The 24,152-nt window shown below is 39.8% G+C and overlaps 1 protein-coding gene across 1 annotated transcript in view; it reads right to left on the minus strand.

The window, feature by feature from the left end:
* Positions 1–4,000: 4,000 nt before the first annotated feature.
* The window catches only part of LOC125228619 (teneurin-a), a 98,900-nt gene continuing 78,748 nt past the window's right edge, over positions 4,001–24,152 (minus strand). Inside the window, 12 exon segments of the mRNA XM_048133268.1 lie at positions 4,001–4,710; positions 4,713–5,357; positions 5,868–6,222; positions 6,659–6,812; positions 6,997–8,882; positions 8,972–9,375; positions 9,464–10,428; positions 10,515–10,705; positions 10,811–11,038; positions 11,121–11,363; positions 11,913–12,084; positions 14,084–14,248. Of these exon segments, the coding sequence (XP_047989225.1) occupies positions 4,382–4,710; positions 4,713–5,357; positions 5,868–6,222; positions 6,659–6,812; positions 6,997–8,882; positions 8,972–9,375; positions 9,464–10,428; positions 10,515–10,705; positions 10,811–11,038; positions 11,121–11,363; positions 11,913–12,084; positions 14,084–14,248 (5,737 nt within the window). The 3' untranslated portion in view covers positions 4,001–4,381.

Raw genomic sequence — 24,152 nt, forward strand, 5'->3', positions numbered from 1 at the left:
CGTTCGTCCGTCTGTCTGTCCTTCGGTATGTCAGCCTTTTACTTAATTATTAATTGTTTTCATAATGTAAAATAGTAATATTCTAGTCGAAAATACTGACACTGATTTTGTTTCTATCCAGGATTAGACGCACAAAAAGGTAATCAAAAATTAATTCTTAGTGTAAGGTCTCAGTGGGCGGGCGAGAGTCTACCATATGCAGCGTCGAGTCAGGACACGTGTATGAGTTTCAATTGTTTGATATGCACGCCGCGCGCCCCGCCCTCTGCACGCCCAATATGAACACTCAGACCTTACACTTAAAGCTCAGCCACACATGCGCGTTTTGAGAGCGTAGGCGAAGCGTTAGCGGAGCGTCAGTGGAGCGCATTGATAGCGGTGCGCCGGACGAACGCTGGCGTTGCGCCCAGCGGACGCCGGCGGGAACTAACGAGCGCGGTTTGCGAGCGGAATGCGCGCGGATTGCGAGCGGAACGCCAGCGTTCCTCCGGCGCACCGCTATCATTGCGCTCCGCTAACGCTACGCTATCAACGATTTATGTGTGGCGGAAGCTTTAGCGATGAGATGTGTGAACGAATCATTATATCTAAATAGTATATTATATTTACTAAGGATGCCTTAATGTGTTCATAAAGGCATTCTATGACATGCCTTTTATTTGTTCTTAGTTGCCGGGCTTATGTTAGATCGTGTGAAAGCTACTTTGCAGCGTTTGCAAATTATGACCTTAATACGTAGGTACAGAGCTGGCATTGCTACCGAAATATACTGGTGGTTAAAACCCGAAAAAGTATGGTTATGGATTTTTTTGTCTGTAGTTTTTAACAAGTTCACTGTCTCGCTATGAATTGTAAACTGTGGCTTTTTAATCTTTTTCCGACGTTTGACGACGTGGTCACGGAAGACAGGGTAAGTAGCCAAATGGCACAATCGCTCACGAAACGCTCACAAAACGAAAGGCTCGTAGATATCTATCTCTATCGCTCTTTCGTATTGGCGCTACAGAGCCAGACTACCTTTCGCGGCGTTTCGTTTTCGTTTCGCGTCTCAGAAATGCCATTCGGCTACGGCATCTGATGTCCCAGTAAAATGTCATCGACGATGTAAACAACACAAAACCACCCGATATTAGTTTATATAAATGTTAAGGGTAGACAAATAAACTTGATCTAACCGTTTGTGTTAATGTTTATTTCCCACTGCACGACACACCACAGGTACAATACAGATAAAATAATGTTATTTAATCGCGTTCGACCTGTTAGTGACTTTAAATGTGTACAAAACGCGAGACCTTAAAGTGTTATAAGTTTTGTCGTAACGAATATTAGACAGTGAACGTGTTAAATCGAAAAAAAAAAAAATTGTGTAATTTTTTATCACTGAACAGCACTTAAATTCATAGGATTTTAAACTTTAGATGAAGCGATTCGATATTTTTCGTCAATTATCGATTCTAAAGTTTATGAAATACCATTTCATAGTGTTAATGAAGCAATAATTAAGCCTTGAAGTGATAAGTCCAACGATACATTGGTTGTGATACTCGTTATTCATTTTATATACTGCACTTGACCTTTAATATACGAGAGAACCAGCCGATTTCTGAATTGTGTGTATCTACACTTTACTCATACAGATTAATGTAAATAATAGCTTAGTACTTTTGTGTATGTAAATGATACACGCCTTTCTCGGTTCCTACTATTTCTGGCATTTTCGTTTTGATTTCTATCGAACGAATTAATTATTTACTTGAAAGTACATATAACTTTTTCTTTGCATAATAATTTTGAACTTTATGTCGCCGCCCAAATTGATCCTACTAATACTACTGTTTGGTAGTCATAAAATAGATTATTCTTTCTGTATTCATAATAGGCTACTTGCCTCCTAGTCAAATCAGCTTCTTTTTAAGAACTGTCAAAACGAATTTGAACCACTTGCTAATATGGAATTTATATGAAATCGAATTGAGTGACGTCACGGTCAACTCAGTTACTTTATATATTTCTACCGGACTTATTAAATATAAATTGGATTAATAAATAACTTCGGTCCATGTTTTTCTTATAATTATCTGATGCTTTATTTCGTGCATGGTATAAAATATTTTATTTTAACTACAGTCAAGTTCCCTATTGCAAATTATTAAGTTATCTCTATAGAAATCGTACCTATAATTCCATTAATCGCACTGGATATACATCTAAAAATATATCTGTAGAAATATTAGTAGTTGACGGAACTAATATTAAAGATAATCTTATTCTGAGGTGTATGTTTCGGTAGCAATGTCGGCCCGTGATATAAGTAGGTACTATGTAGGAGTATGAATTGTTGATCTCATTTGTTCTCGGACATATAGCTCAATTTGTACATACGATGTTATTTAGTAACATAAAGTGAGAACTTTATCCGAAACAATATGTAAATGTATATTTTAAGAGATAATAAAACTGTATATATTTTTTAATGAAGATTTTTATACATAATCCAATTTTATTTAGGCTGCGTGAGTAACCAGTGTCAACATGTAATTTACCATTAACGTACTCTTGTAAATATTATTTTTAATGTAATGTGATATGCATTCTGACCTTAATTGTATACTAGCGGTGTATCATAAAATGTATATGGTCGCGTTGACATGGATTTGTGTATCAAAATGATATTGTAAAAATTAACTTAAGTACGTTGTTCAGAGATTAACGTTCCGAACATAAATAACTTTTACATAATTGTCTGTTTTCTTATTATTTTAAATTTATGTACCTACCTTTAGCCTAAAGACCACCGCTAGTGGAAGCGGATGCATGGAGATGGGAGCTTGTTAACGAAAAACTGTAAGAGCAATATCAAGGACGATAGCCCACTAGCATACTAAAATGATCATAAGCATCATGCCTTTCTTTTTCTTCACGTTGAAGAAAAAGGGAGGCAGATACCTATGATCAAATTAATGATAGTGTACTTTCAGCCTAAAGACCGGTTGCACCAAACCGTCTTGTCACCGAATTTAGCGTTCGTTCAATATTTTATATGGGAATTTCCATACACTTGTGCTGTCCGACGTTGATGTGTCTGTTAACTATGGTGGATGCAATTGGCCCTAACTGACGCAGCCCTATTAACACATTCACAGCCAGGAACCCGCCTGATGGGCGCTCGTGAACTTTGCTGATATTCCAGACAACCCGCTAGGCAGGTGGTCGCTATACAAGGTAACGGTTATAGATAACGATCGGTTTTTGGAGTAGTGTGACATTTTGACCTATTCCCTGTAGTCTTACCAGTTGAACCACTGGGAATTTTCTTCCTAATATACTTACTGATTGTAAGACTTCGCTTTTTTGTACGACACCAGACGCCACAACTGTTTCCACGGAGCCCCGCTGTGCAGGGCTCCTATTACTACACTGTTTGCCCTTCGGGCATCTACCTAACAGACCTAACCTATTGCCTGGCCCTTACTATCAGTAAGTCTATTGGGAAAATTCCGAGTGATCCCACTGGTGCAACTAAGGGCGTCCTGAGGCACGAAACGGGCAAGCGGGTTAGCGAATAATAGTACGAGCACAGCTATCTGACGCTGGCGTAGGGACGCACTACGAATTGCCTAGCGTCAATTTTTGACACCAACATTTACTTGCACAATGTAGTGGCATATTACCTATATTTGAAGCTCTCAAGCTGTAGACAAAAAGCTATAATTTTCTTTTATTTTCGGAATGGTTTTTTTTTACCTAAACCATGTAACAAATATCATTTTATTGTATTTCCTTATGTACGCAATGTTCTTGTTAGTAAACCGGGCCTGAGTGTACCTGAGACCTGACCTAATTAATAATCCTAATATTTTGCCCAGTGAGGTGCGCGCTATTTTGTCCTATTAAAATATTATTTGCCAAATCTGGTACTCCAAGTTTTTTGTTACTAACTTATATGACATTTGATGCTGGTATTAGGTAGTACGTAATGAATTAAAACTTCAATTGATTTTGGTTAAAAAAGTATGCCTTTTATTCTTTCAAATAGTTTTCATCTAAATTTTATAAGAACATTGGACACAATCGAAGCTTTTTACCGATAAATAAGTATAAATAATTTCATATTCACATAAATCGTCTTATTTATACATACATTACATTTATAATATCAGTCCTCTCAAAAGGTCCATTCTCTCCCTGCAAATTAAAATTTACTATTTACACAGCGATAGGGATTCGCGTCTACCATACGTACATACATACATCAACAATTAACAATTAATAGAGACTATTTACAAAATATATTTATCGACATTCACTCGCGCAATCATCCGTCCTCTCTCTCCCGGGTCGCATTCACACGATTTGGCATATGGATGGCGGCACGTCACTAGCACAGGTCGTCCCGGAGCCACCAGGGCACGCTCGGGCACGCGCGCTTCCGGCGGCGGCGCTCGGCGCGGTCGGCGCGCTTCTTCACGAAGCGCACGTTGTACGGGTCCTCGGCCAGCTCCGGGTAGCGCGCCACGTCGTGCGCGTACTCGCCCTCGTAGCCCGCCGCCGAGCCCGCCTTCTGGATCTCGTCCAGCTCCGCCGCCGACCACTCCAGCGAGCCGCCGAGTCCTCCGCGCAGCGCCTCGCGCTCGCGGTGCCACGCCTTGCGCACCGCCGCCGCGCGCGCGTGGTGCAGCAGCCGCGTGCGCTCGCGCTCGGCGCTCGTCCGTACCGCAGGTTCACCACGCTCGTCTTCCCGTGGATCTTCACGTCCGCGTACGAGCGCCCGCCCTCCGTCACGTCGTGGAACGTCACGTTCAGCTTGCCCTGCATGCGCTTCAGCTGCTGCTTGTCGTCGGCGGCGCGCCACGTCTCCTCCTTCACGAAGTAGAACACGTCCTGCTGGTCGCCGTGCACGACCAGCGAGAACGGCAGCAGGTGAGACCGGTTGAACACGGACGTGTACACGTCGCGGTAGATCGCGTTCGCGGACGGCACGGCGGTGACGACGGCGCGGCCGCGCGAGTTGCGCGACACGAGGATGCCGCGGCCGAACGGCGGCTCCGAGTCGGAGCCGATCCTCTTCGGGGCCAGGTCGAGCGCGTCCGTCTTGAGCTCGGACATGGCGGGGATGGAGAGGCTGCGGAAGTCGGCTATCCTCTTGTTGGACATGTGCGAGAGGAAGCCGGACTCGATGGTGACGCTGGGCCGCAGCGTCATGGCGGGCGAGACGGCGGGCCCGGCGGCGGCGCCCCACACGGCGCGGCCGCTCGCGGCGGGCAGCACGGAGCCGCCCGGCAGCTCGTCGGGGTACAGCTGCGGCGCCAGGCTCTTGGTGTCGTAGCCGAGGAGGTTCAACCACGCCAGGTGATCTGAAGATAACAGAATCGTTAAATTAAAATTACGTTTCATACATGTAATCGTTGAGGAAAGGCGATCAAATTCGGGTATTCCCATTTGTGGGTAGGTCGTGACTAAATATGCATGTGGGTAAGAACAATAATAAAGAAATCTTGATCTGAGCACTTAGTTTCATTGACGCGTCCCTGGCGAGCGTCTCTGAGCACTTTTTTTTTTAATGGAATAGGAGGCAAACGAGCAGACAGGTCGCCTGATGGTAAGCGATCACCGCCGCCCATGGACACCCGAAACACCAGAGGTGTTGGAGGTGCGTTGCCGGCCTTTAAGATGGGTGTACGCTCTTTTCTTGAAGATTTGAAGGTCGTATCGGTACACGGTAGTTTAATTGGCGCAGTCGGTAGGATACGAACCTACGCTCCCACTGTGTTCCAATCAACGTTGGTATGTATTGATTTCAAATTCGTTTTACGCGATGTAAATTCAAATTACATGAATGACTATTAATAAGCTCTGTAACTTACCGGTTGGCTTCTTGTTTTGTGGCCTGACATTGATCGGGTCATTTCCGTTGAATCTATAAAGGTGCAGTTGTGTGGGATTATCAATTCTCTCTATGAGGTCCTCCCAAATCGGTGACATCCATTGTCCAATCAGCGGGTCATAGACTTTTCCATTAGCCATGTGAACTAACGATGTGACTTGGTCGAGAAGTCCACCGCAGAAGTCCACGGGTAGATACAAGTAGGGGTTGGAATCGTAGACTATGTGGCCGTATGGAGATCTCATGATTTCCCGAATGCCCTCTCCGTATTGGTTGAAAACCATGACCGGTGTACCGCATTGGTCAGTTGCGATGTAATACTTATGTCGCGCCACCTAAAAACAAAAAACGATATTATAATAACGATTCTTTTTTTTTTGCTTTTTCTAGTGGGTAAGTGACAATATACCAAAATATCCCGAAAAATCCGGGGGTAAGAATTTTTGCATTTAGGGTTATCTGGGTTAAAATTCATGATTCATTATAATTTTACCGACATAGTAATTAAGATTTCAAAACGGGTTCTTCGTGCTATTTATTATTATTTTACGAATCGTCACAGAAACAAAGTTCACTTCTTTACGCCGAAAAAAAACTAACTGACAGCTCGCCTTGGCGCCCTCGGGGTTGCCAACACACAACAATATATCAATATTTGGGTAGAATTATGAGATATTTAACATTGTCTTACAAATATTATATAAATAATTTGTGAAGTTATGAGATTCTTAACAATACCTAAATGGAATCGTGACGAAGACTGATATTTACCTGTGTATAAATAAGATGTCCTCTGTCATCGTAGACCAATGTCATAAACCTGTTTTCACGCGGAGAATAGATATGGCTGACTTCGTGAGGTTTATCCTTGTTCGTGTAGAAGAATTGAGTTACGTTTCCGAAGTTGTCTTTACGAGTTGAAAGTCTGGAAAAGAAAAATAAAAGGTTAGTAGATGAACCACTTTGGTATATATTGGCAATCTTTGAGTAACAAACACATGAGCAATTAAAACTTTACGTTCTATATGTTTTTATTGGAATCTAACATGGTATGCCAGGGGATACGAATAAAAAAATTTGAGTTAAGATATCTAAGGACTTCAACATACCTATCAAGATGGTCATAGTAGTATCGGACATCAAATCTTCCTCGCTTTGTTGCCCTAATGAGTAGTCCCTTCGAATTGTACTGGAATCGCTCCTCTCTCGCATTCTGAGACACCAGACCTCGACTGTCATATCTGTATTGACCTTCACCGAACTTGATGATTCTGTCCATGTCATTGTATTCCATAGGAATTGTGTTCCCTCTGTAAGTTAACGAGAGCATATTCCCATTGTCATCGTACCGGAAACCCCATGGCTCCTGAGCCTCAACCCCAGTGAGCTGGCCATCGCAGTCCCAAGTGTAATTCTTGACATTAGTATACGTATTGACTCCCACATTCCTTGTGTGTGTTCGCGTCTGTGAAATCCGTCCATGTCTATCATATGAGAACTCCATTCTAAACACTTCCATCCTATGGATGTTAACAGTAACTTCTTTCTCGAGGAATTGGTTGTTCAAGACTCTGGAGAACATCGCTATTCCATCATAAACCGAAGTCTCATTCCATTTCTGTTTAGAGACAGTGAACTGTCCTAAAACTTCCGGAGCTCCCGTCTTAGAGTTGTAGACTATATGGTGAGGAATGAGAGTCTGACCGCCGATACGGCCCTGAACAGCAGTTGTTCTGTAGTTATTGTCATATTCATAGATAATTTTCGCATTACTAAGACCAGTTTTGGCGCCGTAATCCAGCCTCTCCTCCATCAGCAAACCTCCAGCGTAAGTAGACTCCCAGCGGTAGTCCACATCGCGGTCCACGTGTAAGATTTCCGACGGCAGCCCGCTGCTTTCAGAATAATGTATCTGTGTCTGACCGTCGCCGTGAATAACTTCCGATACTTTATTGGTGGTGAAGTAACGGTAAACAACCCTAGCGCCGTCGCCGGGGAACACTGTCTGCAAAAGCTCTCCGGTGTGAGAATAATGTTGTAAATATTTCTTTGTAGAACCGGGGGGAGTGTATGTCATTCTTAAGAATCCTATAGAAGGCTGAACGCTGAATGAGTGGTTGGTTCCTGAAGGCAAGATGACGTGAGTTAAACCACCGTCATCATCGTAAAGGTATTTAAAGCTTCTTTGACTAGCTAATGTTATTTTGGATACGAGGTTTCCATCATTGTAATAAATGTTCTTCGTGCCGTCTTGAGGGCTGGTTATTTCGGAGAGCATGCCATGTGAATCATAGTTATAAGTTTCCTCGCTGACACCCCACTTCCAACCGTTGATTCTGAAGAATCTATCGTAAGAAATGTTAAGCGGTACTCCAGCACCATGAGGAATGAATGACAATGGTAATCCTCCTGCGTCGTAAGCAATCGTAAACAATGGATTCCTGTCAGCATTGAAGAAAGTCTCGCGACTCTTAAATTGATCGAATTCAATGATCAAGACTCTCGAGTCGTTCACCCATATCTCTCTATTAAGGGTTTGCTGGGGATTCCTAACATCACCTACAAGTGTATACAGTGAGTACATGTTGTTGACGAGATTGTCACCGAACGTGGTAGTTTGATGAGACCACATATGAAGCATCTCTGCTTCGATGGGTAAAGCTGCCTCTAGCAGAGGATGTTTGGCAGCCGCGATGCTCTCAAACTTGCCCGTCCACGGAGTCTCGAGCAGCAAAGTGTTGTTAGAGTAGATGCGTCCCTCAGTGACTTGCTTGCCGTTATTAATTGTGATCTGTTTAAATGACTGGCCATGAAGTACGTATTCGCATTTCTTAGCTACTCCAACGGGTATGCTGCTAGATGGATTGGATACGGTAACCGCTAAGCCATAATTCTTAGCAAGGCCCGAAGTTATATGAACTGGTTCTCCGGAAGGCATTATTATTTTCGTGACTCTGCCGAGTTCATCATAGTTGTAGATGACGGTATCTCCAGCCTGTAACAAACCAAATAGCATAAAATACATGTTATCTTTATAAAGCGCGGTTAATACGCACAACAATATAACTATTATTCAATACGCACCCTTGAACGGCTGTTCAATAATCCTGTGTTAGCATCGTAATCTAATTCAATTTCAGTTGTTCCCTTCTCTGTGATCTTCGTTAGGTAACCAATACCCGACACTTTCAATTCAAGTTTGTGATCTTGAGTGTTCTCAATCGAACTGACCACGTTACTGTAATCTCTGAGTAGCTGTATCTTGTTGCCCGACGCGTCAGTAACTGCAGATAGTTTCCCAAAGCTGGTATTCTTAGAATATAAGAATGAATATCTTGTCTTTCCAGATGTTAAATCTTTCGTCGTGATGTGTTGTCCGTAGCGATTGAACACATAAATCTCCGATGTTGGTGGATTAGGGATTCTGAATTCGCCGTTCTCGTCATGTGTTGGCAGGTAATGTTTTAATGCCAAAATATGCAGGGATCCTATAAAGAAGATAAATCATTAGTATGAGTATTGACTGGTGAAAATATAGATTATAGAAACTGTTTTGTGATTTAAATATTGTGTTACCTTGATCAACGACGTTGAGCACACCATCCGGAGTAACGGCAAGAGCAGAAATAGTTTGGAACTTAGCATTTGAGGATAATAAAGTCTCAGTGCTAGTAGGAGGTTCATCTCCCGCCGCGACGCTGAGGCGGCACGGGCAGCCCGCGCCCTCGTCGCGAGCGTTCGCCGGCACAGCCGTCACAGGCACCGACGAGTTGCACTCGCAACTCAACTCTTTTAAGTTCTCTTGTACCTTTCCAGCGAAATGCGTAATCTTTCCAGAAGGATCGATAGATTTTATCGAATTCATTTTCTTGGAATCGGACTCTGCGACATATAAAATTCCACTTGGAGCAAATGCTAATGCTTGAATCGTTCCCAGACTGGAGTCTTCCCTGAATTCTGTGTCGGTTTTATTTGTAGCTTTGTTGGTCGGTTTCCCATCACTGCTCAGTCGGCAGTGTGAAGGCTGCCCGGCGACAACCTTAATTTTCATATCGACAGTTAACTTGAGTATGATTCTGTCATCGATGAAGTAAAGGGAGCCGTCTAAAGGCGAGAGAGCTACTCCAGTAGGCCATTGAAGCTGGGCTTCATAAGGAGCAATGGCGCCCCGACAGGGAACCGGTGACCAGTGATTGTGATGTCCATGGTGGCCGACTAAGGTATGAATGATTCCATTTGGATCTACGGCTCTTATATTTGTTCCATCTGCGATATACATCGTTCTATCTGCCGCGATAGCAAGTCCTTTGGGATGAGACAGTTTAGCCTTGTCAGCCGGTCCCTCATCACCGCAGTTGGATTCGTCGCCAGGCACGCAACGGTCCCCGTTACCTACCACGGGTTCAGAATTTAAGGATGGATCACGCACTTTCTCTAAAGAGATTACTCTCCGCACTTGGTGTCTTTCGGAGTCTGATATGTAAAGATTTCCATCTGCTGGCGATATACACATGTAGTATTGATATGCAACTTGGGTGGTCCTAGAATGAAAAAAACAAGGTTAGATTATTTGCTTCACAATCATTTTATAAAATTCCAATTATTAGTGTTTAGTGTAGTAGCTTACTCTAGTCGAAGAACAGTAGTCACAACTCCTTCTGTAGTGATTCGTCGCACAAGATTGAAGTCTCCAACGTACAGAGATCCATCAGGGCCAGAAGTCAATGCGGTCGGTGTCAGGAGCCGAGCGTCGGCTGCCTTGCCATTGCAATGGTCAGGACAATTTAACGGACGCTGGAGGCCAGTTCCCATCACAACCTGAAAACAAAAATAATTATTATAAGTCCCTTACGATGAAAAAAAAAAAAGAATAGCAGATCTGTGATGAAACAAATTACATAAGTACATATTTAAATTACATACCTGCACGGTTCTAGGGTATTGTTTCAAATGAAGCAGCGCACCATCGCCTTTTTGCAAGATTCCTTCATGGAAATTATAATGATGATGAATGTCCAAGCCCCACCCTCCGATGTCAGATATGTCCACATCAAATCCAGCCAAGGTAGCGGTCTGTGTTTCCCATACGATCGCAGAACATGAGGAATATTCGTATCCAATTGAAATCTTAGCTTGAGCTTGGCCGTATACCTGGAAGTAAAACATTATGTAAGCCATTGGTTACTTTACCACTTTATTATGAGAGAATATAAGCAAGTCATTCAGTAGTTACCTTTTGTTTGTAAACGTTTCTTTTGTTCCATGCGAACACATGTGTCAAATCCGGATCGGCTTCATAGGTATGTGTGTGTAGGGACCCTTCGATCTCAACCCGCACATGGACTCGAGCCAGCGCAGCCGGCACGACCTTCCGAGTGAGTTGCACGTGCACGCAGGAAAGGTAGCCAGCGGCTTGAGACGAACGGTAGGTCAGCTTCACTGCAGAACCGGGGATGCCGATGGTTTCACTTACAATCTGTAAAAATACGTTGGGTTATTGAAAGTGTTTATACCGAATTTTTCAGCGGATATGTCTTTTATTTACGAAGTCGATCTTCTGCTTGTAACTGTAATTACAACGAAAATACTTGCATTCATTAGCTACGCAGGACATTTTTCACAAGTCGACGTCCTGCCTATTTTGCGAGAAAAATAAGATAAAGCGCTACTCTAGCCATTAGTGAGATCGGCGTCCCACACTCTCTAAATACCTTTTACGAGCGTACAGTAGGTACATATAGTTATAGCCATAGTGGGTTCATCATGTGTGAAGACGGAATCCAGACCACGTGGCCGTAATCTGAAGTTGGTAGTGAATGTTTTGTTACCTGTGCCTCAGGTTAGATGACAGTAGGCGTGGCGGACGAGGCAGCAGGAGCAGTCAGCGGCGGAACTGCTATCACTTCAGGCCGCAGTCTCGTGGTCATGAGCCGTGCACGGCAAAGGCTGAACCTCCCACCACTGCGGAGACGGAGTCCAGTGCAGTCGTGGCTATGCCCTGGAGTTGGTGATGAATAGTGGGTACCTGAGCCTCAGGGTAGATGACAGTAGGCGTGGCGGACGAGGCAGCAGGAGCAGCCAGCGGCGGCACGGCGACCACTTCAGGTCGCAGTCGCTCGTGATCGTGCGCCGTGCACGGCGGGGCTTGCACCTCCCACCACTGCGGAGACGGGGTCCAGTCTAGGCGAGGTGGTGATCTAGAGTTGGAAAGAAATCAAAAATTAAATGTTGACCAAATTGTTATTCAGATTACTTTTTAAAGACAGGTGAGCATCCTCTTTAAATTACTGCTTTATGATAATCGTGACCCCTTGTTAAACTTTATTAATACTGACGTTAACCTGTGTGTGCCATGTTTAGAACTTTAGATTAAGAAAAGAAATTCTGTTGAAATCGACGACATGTTTACTTAACCTTTATACAAAAAACCGGCCAAGAGCGTGTCGGGCCACGCTCAGTGTAGGGTTCCGTAGTTTTCCGTATTTTTCTCAAAAACTACTGAACCTATCAAGTTCAAAACAATTTTCCTAGAAAGTCCTTATAAAGTTCTACTTTTGTAATTTTTTTCATATTTTTTAAACACATGGTTCAAAAGTTAGAGGGGGGGGACGCACTTTTTTTTCCTTTAGGAGCGATTATTTCCGAAAATACTAATATTATCAAAAAACGATCTTAGTAAACCCTTATTCATTTTTAAATGCCTATCCAACAACATATCACACGTTGGGGTTGGAATGAAAAAAACTATCAGCCCCCACTTTACATATAGGGGAGGTACCCTAATAAAACATTTTTTTTTCATTTTTTATTTTTGCACTTTGTTGGCGTGATTGATATACGTATTGGTACCAAATTTCAGCCTTCTAGTGCTAACGGTTACTGAGATTATCCGCGGACGGACGGACGGACGGACGGACGGACGGACGGACGGACAGACAGACATGGCGAAACTATAAGGGTTCCTAGTTGACTACGGAACCCTAAAAACAGTAGTGAAGTGGCGACACTGTGGTGATAGTCCCTTTAAAATTGTACGTAGGAAAAACGGAACGACAATACAATGTCTCCATATTGCTATTTTCATTTGCCGGGCATATTTAAACAATTTAGTTAAACTTAAATCTGCCAACTAAAATAGAACTTCTATAGCATAAATCCGAAGGCAAGAATTAAGGTAATTACGCCTTTCAGTTCAGAGTTGTCGCTAGTGACAGGTGAAATGGCTTGAGTGAGTACCAATTTAGTTTCAGCATCAAAATTGAGCTGAAACTTGTTAAAATTTCAGTGTTATTTTAAGAATAATACATACATACATACAATCACGCCTGTTTCCCATATAGGGGTAGGCAGAGCACATGAAACTGCAAAAGTTACAGTGCCACTCTTGGCAAATAAGGGGTTGAAAGAAAACGAAACTGTGACATTGCAGTGACAGGTTGCCAGCCTCTCGCCTGCGCCACAATTTACCCCATATCCCACAGTCGCCTTCTACGACACCCACGGGAAGAAAGGGGGTGGTGAAATTCTTAACCCGTCACCACACGGAAAAGAATAATGTCAGAGCTAAATACAAAAATGTAGCATGACACACTCGTTTACGGTTCGTAAGCGTATCATAAGCTACTCGCTATCGAGCATTTCTTTTTTTTTTGCCACTTTTATGAAGTGTGATAACTACTTTTGAAAAAAAAATGCTATTTCTACTTAGAACTACTAGCTTTTTCAATCCTAGTTGTTAAAAAAATTGTTTTCTTATTTTGTTACCATTTTCCGTACATGTTGTATGGGGTAACAAAAGAGGAAAGTAACAAAAATGTATGGAAATTATGGGACACTTTTTGTCTCCCAGTGAGATTGTAAGTACTCGTGATTCTGAGTACAATTGACCTAAAATTCCCTAAAACAATCAAAATTTTTTTATTGGCAAAAAAAAAAAGAAATGCTCATCGCTCTTCTGTAGTGGCGCAACAGAGGCAGATTTACGTTTCGATCGCCACGTAGCGTCAACCATTGTCACTTCTGCTAAGCTGTGGGCTGTAGGGCTGTGTGCCTATTTCTGGGTTGATAAGTAACATTGTTACTCAGCGTCAATATTTCTTTGTTGAACAGGTAATAAACGGCGAAGTGTCACTCTCGGGCGATAATTGTCACTGTTGTGTGGCCACTGGAGTGATCCAGGGTCCATTTTGAAATTACCTCGGTGTGGGCACTTTGATGCTGTCATCACTGAGCTCCATCTCAACAGGTGGCAGCACTACGATCTGGTTCCATGGCACGAAGACAGTCTTCCGGAGCGGCTTGAACGGTGAACGCTGGAATTGCAGCGTCACTGCTCCTCCACCGTTTACTAGTACGTCGAACCTGAAGTAAAGCGAGATTTAAGTAACCAGTCTTCAGGAGATCGTGGAAGTATAGACGGGGCATTTAAGTTCTAACTCCTGGGTATCGGGTTGAAAGTAAAACTAAAACTTTTACAACCAAAGTAAGTAAAGTTCTTCTTCAGAGTAAAACTGTTACAACCTTACCCAGCTTGCCCTATGTTAGATTTTTATTTTGTGAACGTATTTTTTATTCAAAATAGCGGACCAGTGAGAGCTGATTGAATAATTTCAAAATCTAGTAGTTGGCAATAGCTGAATTAGCTAATCTTATTAAATAAATAAATAAATAAATATTTGGGGACACCTTACACAGATTAACTTAGCCCCAAACTAAGCAAAGCTTGTACTATGGGTGCTAAGCGACGATATAGATACTTAAATAGATAAATACATACTTATTATACATATAATATATGTTTGTTTTTTTTAAACCATAAACTCTAAATTTTATTGCTCGAAATGTTGCTCAATTAAATGTTGTCTATATATAAATATAGAAAAGCTCTGCCTCGCCGTGAAAAGGGCTTACAGGAGTTACAGGCTTCGTATCACTATCCGTAGTAGATACCTAATATACCTACTCAGCCTGTAAGTCCTTCTTTCCCGGCATCTGATGTAATACTAACTAATACCCCCACACCAACTCCCAGGTTATACACATAATTTATAGAGGTTTGTCCTAAAAGTTGCTCAACATGACCTGCAAATTAATACATTTAATTTTTTATACACCGATTTTTCTCGTATAATAAGCACCATAGAGCGGACCACCAGACCAGATGACTGAATGAACCTTTAGTTACATTGAACATTAATGAGTTTGAAGTTTAATAATGTTTGATTTTGTTATGTTATTATTTTTGATATTGGCAAATTTTAACTCTCTAACATTTGTAGTTTCAGCTTTGCGTTAATTAATCAGTCAGTCAGGGAGTCGATCTCGGACGGTCTAGAACGTAAAATGCCTAAAATATTTTTTCCGTTTCATCTTAGCGATATCGACGGAGCCCCGCTTGACATTAGAATATGACAGATCCTACGCATACTCGTAATATTGCGTTCCTGCCGATGAGTAACGTAGCTAGAATTCCACAAGGGCAAGTCACCAGCAACACGCTGAGATGAGGCCATTTCGTGGCCTTTCTGTCTTGTTGTTATTATGTGTATTTTGTCTTGCCTGTGTTCACGAATAAATGTTTATTCTATTCTATTCTATATCCTTATCCTAGGTAACATAATGGTCACCAACACGCTTGTAACATCTCTGCAGTAAAACACGTCCAAAGGTGATCCGGCCCGTCGTTACCCACCGACGTAGAAAAAATACCAATAGGGTAGTTTCCTATACTTAAAATAAAATATGTTATGCAGTGCACGAAATAAAGCACCACATAATTAGAAGAAAAATATGGACAGTAGTTATTTTTAAACACAATTTCTATTTAATATGTCAAAAAGAAAGATATAAAGTAAATGAATTGACCGTGACGTCACTCCTCAGTATTTCGTAGTAATTCCATATTAGCAAATCGTTTTGACATTTCTTAAAAAGAAGCTGATTTGACTAGTAGGAAACTAGCCTATTATTAGTGTGGTGTTTTAAAAGCATCACTTTTCAAGTGCCACATCCATCAAACAGTAATTAATTAATAATTTTACACATAATTAATTGTTTTCATTACTAAATTAAAAATACTACTAATTTAAATTCGTAGGAGAGAACGGTTTAAGGCCGACCAGGCCCCGTAGCCGAATGGCATTTCTGCAAAACGAAACGCCATCGAAACGCCGCAGAAATGTAGTCTGGCTCTGTCGTGCCAATACGCAAGAGCGAGAGATAGATAGCTACGAAAGAGATATTATCGTGAGTGTTTCGTCAGCGTTTGTGCATTCGGCTACGCACACAGGGGTGTAACCGATCGTAATACCTGTTTTTATTGAATTCCGTTAACTTTAAGGAAAGGTTCTTTAGATCAAACACAATTAATTTCTCTAAGAAACTAGCGTCTTAACTATTACGGTTATCGAGTTTTTAAAAAAATAAAGATAATTACGGAACACGTGTGTGACAACCTTTACGGATTCCTCATATTATTTGTTTTGACATGTGCCGTCAATCACTTGACACTATCTTGAATGTTATTCTTAAGGGTCTCTCACACTAATAAATTCATTTATTATGTATGAAAATGATGAAATTTTTTTTTTGCGAATTTAACTAAAAGTGATATACAGGTTGGTTTCTGATAATGAACCTAGCTACGTGATGAATTTAACAGAAAACAAAAAAAAAACACGGTGTAGTTTTTAAAAAGCTTACAACAATATTTTAAACTATTATAACACTAAGTAAGGAGTGTCAATGAACTTTAGACTAGTAAGGACAAGAGGGTTCAGATTTATAAACAATTTAATGAAACGAAATATTTCGGCTATTAAAATATTATTACTTTCAGTTCGCTGAACTCTAAACGGAGTTTATTTTCGAGTATCAACCACTCTCATAAAATAGTTGCCTTAAATAATTTTATTAAATTGAGTATATTAATTTATTAGCCCGACCAACGAGGTGAGTGTAGGGTTTTACTTAATTAAGTAGGTATTAAAAAGTTATTTTGATAGTATTTATGCGGTTACAGAAAATAATACAGATGTGTGTTAGTATACTATTTTTTTATCACACTCGCACACTACTCGTAAATGTGCTAAATATAGGCTACTTGCCTCCTAGTCAAATCAGCTTCTTTTAACACGTTCACTGCGTTACGGGGATTTTTGAACCCCGTACGCTGTCATCACTCAGTGCGGGTGAGAAACATTGTGTTCACTCCGCTGGTGCGGAAGCTGTATTTTGGTCATTTTTACAACTACGAAATTGACAAATATACATTTGGATTTCTGTTCAAAAGTATTATTTATTGATATATTAATTATATACGGGGTCTCAGGAACCCTGTACCGACCAGGGGACAAAAATTACCTTCTAGTGCGATACGGGCCTCCGTGAACCCCGTAAAAGAATTTGCTGGCCCGTACGGGGTTGTGGGCACAGTATTGCTAGTGCAGTGCTTACTGAAATACTTGTTATCGGCAAATTAAAAATGAAGCGCTCGAACCACACGTTAGAAATACTATACTCCAAAAACAAAGGTTATCCCACACAGTAAACGTCAAAATCACCACAAATTGACATCTAATTGCAGGCAGGTAATTAAATATATGTTTTTAAGACGTAAAAACGGTGGTGGTTTATCTTATTTTATTTATCTTTGTTACTTAATTACATTAACTACTTTCACAAAAATACAAGAGTGCGAAGTATCATATTTTTGATGTGTAATGTTTTTATTAATACATCGATTTTTTTATTTCCCATCACTACTAATTTATCGACCTTAATACATTACATGCGTTACGGGGTGTACTGAGCCCCGTATTTTTTCAATTTTAGTGCGATACGGGGATAAAATAACCCCGTATTTTCTTTTCTATATAATTTTGTGAGTTTTTATCGTATCCACGTGCGGGGATAATGAGACGTAGGAAATTTCATACTCTTACAGTTAGTCAAAAAAATATTGGAAAATTCAATATTTCAGGAACTTACAGCACTTTTAACAGACTTAGGCGTACGGGGCACTTTTATACCCGTAACGCACTACGATGTAAACTATTACGGGGCGGATTGGGCCTCGTAACGCACTAGATTTTGGGTTAAGGTTTTGGCTTGCCGCAGCGAACGTGTTAAAGAACTGTCAAAACTTGAACGAATTGTCAAAGAATTTGAACGACTTGCTAATATGGAATTTATTACTTCAGTCAATTCAGTTACTTTATGTATTTCTACCGGACTTATTAAATAGAAATTCGATTTAAAAATAACTTCTGCCCATGTGTTTCTTATAATTATCTGCTGCTTTATTTCGTGCATGGTATAAAATATTTTTCCTTTAATAGCGGGTAAAAACGCATTTTATCCACTAGTGGATAAAGTAATTTGTCCTTGAAACTGCCAAATTTTCTGCTTTAATATTGAAAAAAGTGGGTTAATATAGTGATGCAAATGTATTTTACTTCTCGTGTGTTAAAAAACTCGCAAGTTCAGGATTCTATTCTCGAACCACTCGCTTCGCTCGTGGTGCAACTATAGAATCCTTTCACTTGCTCGTTTTTCAATTCCACACTCGGCGTTAAAATACAACTTTGCCCCCTTGTATAACAAATAACTATAGTAAAGTGGATAAAGTAATACCCCAAGGTAGCGTCCTCGGATGTATTTTATTTTTAATCTATATCAATGACCTACCAAACGCAATAGAACATCATAGCGCTCTTTTTGCAGATGACGTTTCGGTGCTTTTTTCATGTTCTAATGAACTAGAAGCTGAAAATAAGTTAAAATCATCAATGAAAAATATCGAGAAATGGCTAGACCTTCATAATCTTCAACTAAATTTAGAAAAAACTAAAATAATTCAATTTAAGCCCTATCAAAAACAACCACTATCCATTACGTTTAATTATAATGATAAAACTTTAGAATCAGTAAACACAGCTACAGTATTGGGCATCGACCTCGACACTAGCATGAACTGGAAACCTCACATTGAGAGATTAGCAAAAAAGCTTTCCTCCTTTAAATTTGCCCTAGAACACCTCAAACGAACGACCGACTTCCAAACAGCTCTTTCTGTCTACTATGCTTATGCCTACTCTAGAATGTCATACGGTATCGTACTGTGGGGAAATAGCTGCGAGACATAAAAAATTTTCATTCTCCAAAAGAGGTGTATCCGAATACTCTCAAACATAGCTCAGATGGAGTCATGCAGGCACCACTTCTGGGAACTTCAAACGTTGACCCTCACTTCCATGTACATTTTGGAATCATGTAAATTTGTAAGAAATCAAATGAATTTATTTACTCCGACCACATCAAAAATGAAAAGAAATAATCGCGACTTAAACAAACTGAAATTGCCCCTCTCAACATTAAAAATAGTTACGTCAAGCCCCCCGTATATGGTTATAAAAATTTACAATCACCTACCAAATTCGATCAGAAGTATAGAAAAACTGCCACTCTTTAAAAAACGCTTAAAAGTATATTTAATTCAAAAATGTTACTATAATTTAAACGAGTATTTTGAAGACACAAACGAGGAGTGAAAATGTTGATGGCTCTCTCCCTTACATTAAAAATAATGTATGTGCATGTTAGTTTTAAGTAAAACTTGCTGTGCCCTTGCAGGGTGTCACATGTATACCGCACTATCTATTGTACCACCTAATTATGTAATGTGATTAATGCAATAAAATAATTTGAATTGAATTGAATTTAACCTTGAATATAGCCAAATTTTCTGTTTTAAAATTGAAAAAAGTGGGTTAATCTAGTGATGAAGATGTTTTACCACCTGTGGAACTACTGGAAGCAGTGATTAACGCGTTTTTTGCGTTGTACTTTCCTCGCTATAGTGAGGGGAAAAGTTTTGTGTTACACACGGGTGCAAATGTATTTTACTTCTCGTGTGTTGAAAAACTCGCCAAGTTCAGGATTCTATTTTCGAACCACTCGCTTCGCTCGTGGTTCAACTATAGGATCCTTTCACTTGCTCGTTTTTCAATTCCACACTCGGCGTTAAAATACAACTTTGCACCCTTGTACAACAAATAACTATTATTTTAAGAATAGTCAAGTTCCCTATAGCGGGTGTTATATAAAAATCATGCCCAAGGGTGTGGTGAAATGTTTAGTACCGTATTTGTTTTTTATATCTATTTACATAATTTTTACATTTCCAGTGTGATAAAAATATTGCGTGTCATCGGGGCGTAAGAATATTTCAAACTCGAGTCTTTAAATCGCTCCGGCAAGCAGTTGCGATTTATTACTGTCGTTTGCAATATGTAACTTCCGCCCCACGTTGCACAATGTACTATTGTTTCGTATATTGTATTTCTACTGAAAGGCAAATAGGTACTCGTATTTATTAAACTGCGCTACCAGAAGGTTGTCTAGAAGAAATCGCTTGTCGCTGGAAGGTTTTATTTAGGCACTCTTTTTTGCTGTGTACTTAACACAGCAAATTGGAGTGTACAGAAGCTTCAAATGGGTTGCAAACGCGCACGTGACATTCCTTGAGTTGCAGGCGTCCATAGGTGACGGTGACCGCTTTCTATCAGGTGGACAGTATGCTTGTTTGCCATCGACGAAGTATAAAAAAAGGCTTAGCAAAATCAGCTCTTATTGTTTACCTCCTCTTAAGCTTCTATTTATACTGTAGGTATTTGTTTTTCTGTATTAATTAAAATTCCATTGTTTCTTGTGTTGGTAAATAAATATCTTTTCATTTTTAGGGTTCCGTAGTCAACTAGGAACCCTTATAGTTTCGCCATGTCTGTCTGTCCGTCCGTCCGTCCGTCCGTCCGTCCGTCCGCGGATAATCTCAGTAACCGTTAGCACTAGAAAGCTGAAATTTGGTACCAATATGTATATCAATTACGCCAACAAAGTGAAAAAATAAAAAATGGAAAAAAATGTTTTATTAGGGTACCCCCCCCTACATGTAAAGTGGCGGCTGATTTTTTTTTCATTCCAACCCCAACGTGTGATATATTGTTGGATAGGTATTTAAAAATGAATAAGGTTTTGCTAAGATAGTTTTTTGATAATATTAATATTTTCGGAAATAATCGCTCCTAAAGGAAAAAAAGTGCGTCCCCCCCCCCTCTAACTTTTGAACCATATGTTTAAAAAATATGAAAAAAATCACAAAAGTAGAACTTTATAAAGACTTTCTAGGAAAATTGTTTTGAACTTGATAGGTTCAGTAGTTTTTGAGAAAAATACGGAAAACTACGGAACCCTACACTGAGCGTGGCCCGACACGCTCTTGGCCGGTTTTTATATATTATTTAAATTTTCATGGACATTAAAAGATCACCAAAATATTTTTTTTTAATTTTCGGGCGAGGAGTAAAAGTTATTTGAGAAAAAGTGATAAAATGATCTTTCCCCGATTTTGAAACACGTACACACACACATTTTCCCCGCGCATGGTTTTGTTGGCAGTGTCGCTTTTTTTTAAAACTAGTGCCTGTGCCAACCCTCGGGATTAGGTCCTAATAGATTAGAGACAATACTTTAGAGATATGTCGATGTTTTTTAAGTCCAATATAAATTGTTGCGGTGTTCATCAATAGATTCCGATTTAATACTCCGCTATTTATTTCCTCATTTTCCTCCCTGAATACTGACAAATATTTCAATGTAACAGCAGTTCTCAAAAAGTTTGTACATAGCCACGTCAGCAAATTTTAATTGGTCCTATTTTGTTACCAACATTTAATAATAATGTCGACTTTCGCAAGACATATACAGGATAATTGCTATAATTAAGAAAATATAGATACTAGAGAAAGTACTACTAGAAGTAGAGAACTACTTACTAAAATCTCAATACATCAAAAAAAATCTTGGTTACAAAATAGGAATAAAAAAAACAAATTTAACTTTTTCTTTAATTTTTGTAGAAACATTTCTAGAACTGCTGGTAATTATTAGGCTTGTGTCGTTCACGAACTATGAACTGTTAGGAATAAAATCCCATCAATGACCGAAATGAACTGAATCTTTCCGTGGTCTGAAAATCGGTCTTTGCTCATTTAGTTCAGTATAGGATCAGCGAGCGCGAGCGGTTTGGATCGAGAACGAATGTGTGACTGCGCCGACCGAGAGCGAGAGCTACTTAGCAGAGCAACAAAAAAAGTCAAGTTTTCATATTAAACTTCGGTTACTTATAACCTTTCGGCACGGAATGTTACTATCTGTGGACTATTCGTATAATTTTGACACTATTCGGTCCCATTCGTTCTGATTTTTTCGACCGCAGTGGTCGCTGGTCTGGCTGAACTAAATGAGCAAAAGACCTAAAAGAGCGAACTAGTTCATGGGAGCGATTGAACGAGATCGGAGCGCTCCGATCAACGAACGAAACGGCACAAGCCTAGTAATTATAATATTCTTTTATCGTCTTAACCCTTAAATGCATGGTGATGTATATACGCATCATATATTTGATAGCCCGTGGCTCGATATGTAGCTATCCAAAATCACATGTATTGCTTAATTATTATTTGTTATTTATTATTATTTAATAAACAATTAAATAAATTAAACAATATAATGATTTTTTTTTTGCCTGTGTGGTGACGGGTTAAGAATTTCACCACCCCCTTTCTTCCCGTGGGTGTCGGAGAAGGCGACTGTGGGATATGGGTTAAATTGTGGCGTAGGCGAGAGGCTGGCAACCTGTCACTGCAATGTCACAGTTTCATTTTCTTTCAACCCCTTACTTGCCAAGAGTGGCACTGAAGCTTTAGTAGTTTCATGTGCTCTGCCTACCCCTTTATGGGATACAGGCGTGATTGTATGTATGTTGTATGTATGTATGTAATGATTTATTATTTAAGGATTAACATGAAAGGGCGGAAAAGTGTGAAAAAACAGAACGAGGGCGGTTTTAAGTATGTGATTTAGGCTGATTTTTTCGGAGTTAGTAATTAGCTAATTAGTTTATGTTTAAACATTTTATCATAGAGGTTTTACAAATAGTGTACCTTTTTATAGTAGTCAGTTTTTTAAATAAAACTTACCAATTACGATATATTTATATAAATAAGATTAGGCCTCTTTAACTTCTAACACTGATTTAGTATAAAAAACGATTTTAAATATTTTTTTTATTATTTTTCCCAGAATTAGAAAACCATTGTCTATCACATATAATATCTCGTTAAAAGAAAAATTCATGCATTTAAGGGTTAAACAGTGAAATATCACATTCTTTTTTTTTTCAATAAGTACCTATTACTACTACTACTACTACTTCACTGGCTCAGCGACCCAAAAAGGATCTTGGCCTCCGACACAAGAGATCGCCACTCTGCCATATCCTGCGCCACTTCACGCCAGTTGGGTACACCGAGTGCGGACAGGTAAAGACCTGTCCTGAAAGCAGGGCTTCCTCGCACCAGCGATATCTGGGACGCCCACGCGGACGTTTTCCACTCGGGTGGCCCATATATGCTCTTCTCACACCACGATCCTCTCCCATCCTCAATAAGTACCACCAAGGATTATTTATATATAGGATTTACATACTTCATAGTAAGAATCGTACCTCGATTTTTTAGCGCCACCTATTAAATACTATCATAACTATGCTGATGATGCTTAAACATTTTTTTTTTCAAAATGTGTATTGACGTGATATCATAATTTAAAAATAAAGAAATATGTCATTTATTCTTATAATACTCGTGTTTTTATAAACACGCAAAAATATTTGGGTAAAATATGATTCTGGTCACTTCCAGGCTTCGAACAGCGCCATCTAGTTTTAAGCCTAAAAGGCCCATATATTTCAGGGGTACGCTTTTTTGTATGGGCTTTGTCAGTCCAATATTAAATCGTTCTTGGTAAATACCACTATAATAAACTAAATAGGCTACTAGACTCATATCGAATTTGGCATAAAAATGATTTTCTTCTGTAGTATTTAACATAAAAAATCAATATCTATAGATTTGGGGTATTAAAAGTGTATGATGACTACGTATTTTCGATTAAAAATGTGTGTAATTATTTATTTATTTTGACGTCATCGAATTCGAACCTTAATGCATGTCAAAACAATCACTGACATATTGAACTTTACGCCTCATACTTAAAAAGTCAGAAAATATTGTTTTCGAGTAGAATGACCTGATGCACAGACAATCTATAGATTAACATGACTGTGTTGTTTTCACTGATTACGTAAAAGTAAAAATACTTTAAATATATTTTTTACTGTTTTTAGGTCATAATAAAATATGGT

The sequence above is a fragment of the Leguminivora glycinivorella genome, chromosome 8 (genome assembly GCF_023078275.1).
Source record: "Leguminivora glycinivorella isolate SPB_JAAS2020 chromosome 8, LegGlyc_1.1, whole genome shotgun sequence".
Classification (NCBI taxonomy): domain Eukaryota; kingdom Metazoa; phylum Arthropoda; class Insecta; order Lepidoptera; family Tortricidae; genus Leguminivora; species Leguminivora glycinivorella.